The sequence below is a fragment of the Cavia porcellus genome, unplaced genomic scaffold, assembly GCF_034190915.1.
Source record: "Cavia porcellus strain 051 isolate PalLab524CR breed Dunkin Hartley unplaced genomic scaffold, mCavPor4.1 scaffold_28, whole genome shotgun sequence".
In the NCBI taxonomy this organism is placed as follows: domain Eukaryota; kingdom Metazoa; phylum Chordata; class Mammalia; order Rodentia; family Caviidae; genus Cavia; species Cavia porcellus.
Window position 1 is genome coordinate 44,887,457 of NW_026947511.1, and position 6,388 is coordinate 44,893,844.

The 6,388-nt window shown below is 50.4% G+C and overlaps 1 protein-coding gene across 1 annotated transcript in view; it reads right to left on the reverse strand.

Annotated features, from left to right (window-relative positions):
* Kcnk5 (potassium two pore domain channel subfamily K member 5) overlaps nucleotides 1–1,133 on the reverse strand; it is a 36,209-nt gene extending 35,076 nt beyond the window's left edge. The window contains exon 1 of the mRNA XM_063238977.1: nucleotides 588–1,133. Coding sequence (XP_063095047.1) covers nucleotides 588–773 — 186 coding nt within the window. The 5' untranslated portion in view covers nucleotides 774–1,133. The remainder of the gene's footprint in view (nucleotides 1–587) is intronic.
* Nucleotides 1,134–6,388: the final 5,255 nt, after the last annotated feature.

Sequence of the window (6,388 nt, forward strand, 5' to 3'; positions counted from 1 at the left end):
CTCTCATGAAGTTTAACTCCCAAGCCCTTAAGGGATGTCTCCGAGAGATAAGCCTTCCTGGAAGCCTGACCTAGTCACCAGCATTCCAGCCACCAGCCCTCACTCATACCGTGCGCTCAGGCCCAACGGGGTTCCCATCTTTTCCGGGAGCCCCTGCGGGGACAAGGAGACTTTGCATAGCTTTGGGTTTGGGGACCCTTGCACAGCTTCGCGGGGTTCAGAAGCCGGGCAGGGCGGCACTGGCCCAGGAGCAGGGAAGTGGAGACGCAACGGGTGGCACCCCGCTCGGCTCCCGGACTCCGAGAGCGTCTCCAAGAAAAGATAAACGCCTTTATCCGCCCCACAGCCTCCCTCCAAAGAGGGAGGCACCCACACCGCGCCACCGCGGGCCCCAATTCACTCGGGAGTCAGCCCCAAGTTCTCTCCCCAGGAGAGACGAGTCTCCGCGCGTGAGCGACTAATCCAGGCGGAGACCTCCCCTCCCGTCACACCAGAACCTTCCCCCAGGGACCGAGGGTCATCAGAGGCCGTACCCCTATAGCTCCAAACAGTTTAAAGTGTCTATGGGGGCATCGGCAGCGGCTCACCTGCAGGATCTTGTCCAGGCCCTCCTGGCTCAGGCACGGGAACTCACGCTGGAGACGCAACTTCTGTGTGTAATAGTTGTTCTTGGCTTCCTTCCAGTGCGGCTCCTCCAGCACTTCGAAGATCGCCGCCCCGATGGCCAGGTAGAAAATGATGGCCGAAGTGAGCAGAGGACCCCGGTCCACCATGGCTCCTGGCCAACCGCCCCCTCCAGAAAGCTCCCCTAGCCCCAGCGACTCCCCGGCCGCCCGCCCGCAGCCTCTGCAAACAGCTGTTTGAATTTGGAGCTCCGCATGCGCAGTGCCTGGTCCCCCCCGGCTCCACTCCCGGGGCAAAGTTGCCGGGCCAAATTAGCCCACCGATCGCGGGGAGCTGCGCGGCTGGAAGGGCTCGGCAAACACCAAAGGGGAGTCGAGTGGACGCGCCGAACCTGCCCAGGTGTAAGAAGCGGGCTAAACTGAGGTTCTAACTCCGAAGAGACACGTGTATCGCTCCCCAGCGCGCTCCAGCCTTGTGCGCAGCGCCCGCCTCCGCACGCCTCTTTAACTAGCGCCAAACTCGCTCTGCCCGCCCGCGCCAGACCCAGGCGAGGGGGAGGGGTCATAAGCCCCGCCCCTTTCTGCCCCGCCCCTGCTCAAGCCCCGCCCCTGCCAGCGTCGCTCTGGTGGAGCCGCGACCGCGAGGTGCGCGCTGCAAGCCACAACGCTTGCACTGCGCCATTCACCGACCTCACCGCGCGGCGCCCGGAGGGTAGCAGCCTGCGGGCCTCGTGTTGATTATTACCGCGCACGCATTGGTTAAGACGGTCATGCACCTTGTGACTGAGGTCAGGGATGTATTGCTGTTCTTGGTCTTGTAATCGAATTTTCATTTATTGATGTTCCTTCCAAGAAAGCCTGACTCTCAAGTCTCTTCCTGACTTCTCGTTTGCTTTCCTAAAATCCTGAGGGAAGGAATCTAAAAAAGGGGCTGCAGGAGCTGGGGGGCAGGGGAATCCGAGGATAGGAAGAACCGATCGATCGCACCACAAACTAGGCGGTGCTCGCTCCTCCCCTCGCCCCAGTCTCACCTGCCCTGCTGATACTGTGAGTCTGGAAAGCACAGCCGAAGCAGCCACGCTCTCCCTGCACCGGAAACACTTGACCTCTTTCATAAGCTCAAGCCTATTTAAAATTGCGACAGCCCTAGAGAAATGTCAGCTGGGGAGGTGCAGAGCCTGCCTTTTTCTGGATGGCCCCGCAGCGCATGTTACCTCGTAAACAGTAAATTTGAGCCATGAAAGTACTTGTCAAAAGTAGGCACCCAGGTTGTTCCTTTCTCTCCTTACTACCGAGAGCCGTGCCCCTCAGGATCTGCCTGTGATCAGATCCTTTCCCGGCCAGGAAACAGAAGCTGGGGAAGGGGTTAGTTTTTTCAGTGTCTCCACCAGCAGCCCAGGCCTGGAGCGACACCCTTCTGCCAGTACCAGCGCCTGGGCCCTGGTTTCTTGATCTCTGAAAGGACAAATGTGCAAGGCTGCAGTCCCTGCAGCCTGTCCCGTGCTCCCGGGCCTTTGTTTCCAGGGGAGAGCAGTGGGCTGTCTGAGAGTAACAAGGAAGTCATCCAGGACTCTCCAAATCCCGCCATGGCCTAAAGGTTGCAGGAGTGCGATTCAAGGGGTGGCTCTGACTGTACACTAGCAAAAAGAGCTTCGTTATCCTGTTATGTTTGCCAATGCCCAAGTTATATGACCAAATTACCTGTTAATTCCCTTTGCAAATGCAACTGTTTTCTACAACTGGAAGACCTGAGGCATGACCACATTGTTACAAAATAACTGTAGTGCAGTCATACTGTTCTGTATGCGCCATCTTCCTGGGTGACCTGATTGATATGTTAACCATTGTTGCCCTCTGCAAAGGACAGATGCCATCTAAAAATTAAGTGCTGAAATTAGCTGACAAAGGACTGTAAATTCCCGGGAATCTTCTCTGTTCTCAAGCAAAGAGAAACAAAGGATTTCCTCATTCCTGATCCACACCCATGGATCATTTACTTTGTGGTTGTCCTTTCTATAAAAATCTGTCAAAATTTTAAGCGAGTTACACAGTTTTGCAAACTCCAACTGCACTGTGTCACTGGTGCTAGGATAAATAAAAAGCGCTTTTCATTAAAAAAGATGTCTTGCCACGTTTTTGGACAACATTTTGGGGTACAACAGCTCTGGGTCTGCAGATGTTTTTGTCTTTTGTGGCCCCCTGTGTGCTCCCTAAGGAAGCACCCGACAGATTCCTCTCCTCCGACCTTTGCCCACCTGGCACCTTTACCGTGGCCTGACCCAACTCCACACACAGCTGAGGGTGGAGACCAGGCTCCCCACTCCCAGCCCACCATGGGCCTCCATGGGGACTCTAGCCCGTGGGGTGAGGGGTTGGCTGGGAGGCTGCTGGGGTGAGGGGTTGGCTGGGAGGTGGCAGTCGCTGCCTGGGAAAGGGGCAGGTCTGTATGCAGGGGTAGGAGGTGGGATGTATATTTCCTTACTGGGCTGATAACTAAATCCATTCCTGCTGGGCTGGGGATGTAGCTCTGCTCTTGCCTAGGATGCAGGAAGCTCTGGGTTCCCTCCCTGGAGCTGCAAAAAGAGAAAGCAAACATTCCAATGGCGTGTGCGCAACCCGGCTTTGAGAATGGAGTTGAACTTCACCTTGGCAGCAGCCAATAATTACACTTAGTTTTGAGAGGTCTCAAAGCTTTAGCAAAAAAAAAAAAAAAAGCGGGGAGGGGGAGGGCTGAAGGGGCTGGTCAGCCATGGCTGAGTCCTCTTGGGAGAAATGGGCAGCATAGGGGCAGTTGTTTTAGGCCAGGCTCTGACCACCAAGGGATCCACCTCCAGCTTTGTTTCTTCCTCTTCTGCACTAGGTGAGGGGGTTATCTTCTTGATAAAATAAACACTGCAAAGCCTTTGGTAAGGTCGCAGAAATGCCATTACTGTGGTACAGGTGCTCCTGGACAGACGGGGCTTACGCAGGGAGAAATCCACTGGGATGAATCCAGATACCTGAGATGGGAAATGCATTTCATACTCTAAAGCCACCCAACACCGTAAGTCAGCACCGTGATGTGGTATGCTGTGGGGTGGCAGTGTTTCCCCTTGCTACCCAGCGGATCACCAGGGCTGTAGTACTAAGCATACTTCGAGCTGGGAAAGGATCAAAGATTTAAAGTACAGTGTTTTTGTCTTTGTTTTGTTCTTTTGCATCTCCTAATGTCACAACCCAGGCTGGCCTTGAGCTGACTACGTGGTCTAAGCTGTGCTTGCACTCGCAGTGATCATCCTGCCTCAGCCTCCTAAGGGCTGGGATCACCCAGCTTCAAGTGTAGTTCCTACTGAATGCGTATTGTTTTGGCAACTTTGTAAAGTAAAAAACCAGTAAGTCTAACCATTTTAAGTCAGATATCACCTATTTTTGTTTGGTAATTGTTATGGATTAAGAACTGATGGTCAGCTTAACACCAGCTGGATTACATCAGCCTGGCACTGAGTGTAGATGCTCCACCTGAGGAAAGTTGCCAGGATAAAGAGAGGTGGAGAAGAAGAAGCTATGGCATTGAGGCACTGTGGGTTCTCCTACCAATTGCTATTTGAACTGTTGGTTCTCCTGGAGGAACTCTGGTCCTCACATCGAGCATTGCTTCCTGGCTCCAGAGGAGAAGACGTGTGCCACTTGGTCTCCAGGATGAACTCATCACGCTGGCCTCCTGGCATGTACCCGACTGTGCTTGTTGTCGGAGGAGCTCGGGGCCTCCATGTCGCTGAGGATGGCTGTGGTGCCTTTCAGGACAGCCCTGGTCTTTGTTGTGAGTGTGACTTCTCGGCTCCAGTGTAGAACCCTCATCCCACCAGCACAGCTCCTTCACCCTGCTGGCATGGACCTTCTGGCTTCCACCACTGACCTTTGGACCTTCCCAGCACAGACCCATAAAAGAGACTGGCATGAGTCCTTCTTGTGGGCTCTGGACCTCCAGTTGGACTCATGGAGGCATTGTCCTGAGCTCTGAGTTTTTATCTGGACTCATGTGGGACATTGATGTGGGATTTTGGCCTTGACTAATATTCTATGTTTTTGGTGTTGTGGATAGATTTCCTGCATTTTCTTGTGTTAACTCCCAGTGACCATTATAAAAATATTATAAACTCCATGTCCTGATTCTAATTGTTCTCTGCCCCAACCCTAAATACAACAGTAATATATCTATTTATGTTAGTTTTCCTCTGAAAATCATATCTAATCAAAGGAGGTATAAATGAGAGGGTAGCACACATACTAAGCACTTGGGAGGCTGAGGCAGGAAGTTTGTCTCAAGTTTGAGACCAGCCTAGTCTACATAATCAGTTCAAGGCCAGCCTGAACTGGGGGGACCTTGCCTCAAAACAAAAGCAAAATAAACTGACAAAATGAAAAAGAAATATATGAAAAGGTCATGAAGAACACAAATTGACTCAATATTACAATGACTTGAAAACTTTATTTCCTTATTTCAAAAAAAAAGCTCTAGAGCTTTTACATAGTCAAATTCTGTTTTAATATTGCAATAGTGTCAAATGCCTTCCACTGTAACCTGCATTATGAAAAATTATCAATTATTTGTAAACTTGTTGTATTTCTAATGCATCATTTGGAAACCTAGGAGAAATCTCTGTTAAATTTTCATGTCCAGCTGGGTTAGGTAATCCCAGCATTCAGGGCTACACACTGAGTTCAAGGCCAGCCTGAACTGCATAGCGAGATCCTATCTCAAAAACAAAACAAAACAAAAATATTTTCATGTCCATAAATCCTGCACTTACTCAATTAGAAAGGTTCCTGCGTGGTCAGTTCATTTAGATGGCCAGTCAATCTTACTACGCAACGTTAGAAAGTCATCACGAGGCAAACTAAAATCACCGAGTAATAAAATGTCTACACTAAAAAAGGAGCAAAAGCAACCTGTGTACACCATGGAGTATTACAAAACCTTAAAAAGGAAATTTTGACCTGTTCTGTAATGTAAGTGAACCTTGGTGGTGGGATACCAAGTCACAAATCATAGATGATGCCCTCATGCTTGCAGCTACAGTAGTGAAACTGTTAGAAGCAGAAAGTTGAGTGCAGGGTGGTTGCCAGAGGCTGAGAGATGGGAAGAGAAGCATTTCTATGTAAAGGGTGCAAACGGGCATGAAGTTTCACTTTTGCATGACAAACAAGTTCTAAAGATCAGTTGCATAACAATGTGAATATCAACCAGGCATGTAGCAGTGCATACCTATAATTCCAGCATGTTGGAAGGCTGAGGCAGGAGGATCAAAAATTCAAGCCCAGCCTAGGCAATTTAGCAATTTAGCAAGAGCCTGTCTCAAAAAACAGAATAAAAAGTGCAGGGGGTGGGCCAGGGAAAAAGCTCAGCAGCATGGTGCCTGCCTGGCAGGTGCAGCTTTGTGAGTTTGAGTCCTGATACAAAAAGAAAAAAAAAAAAGTGTAAGGCCCTGGGCTCCATCCTCAGTATTGGAGAATAGCAAGTAAATAAAGTGTGAATAGAAGTGACACCACTGTACAGGTTAGGATGGCGAAAACTGTTTTCAAGGCTCTCGCGTGTGTGACAGGAAGTCTACCAGTGAGCTCCACAATCCCCAGAATAGACAGTAAATTTGATACTACATTTTTTTTTGCCATAATATAAAGAATCTAGAGCCAGGCGTAGTGGCTGATGCCTGTAGTCCCAGCACTCAGGAGGCTAAGGCGCACACACACACACATGCAAACAGTGGCCAGGTACGGTGGCACAC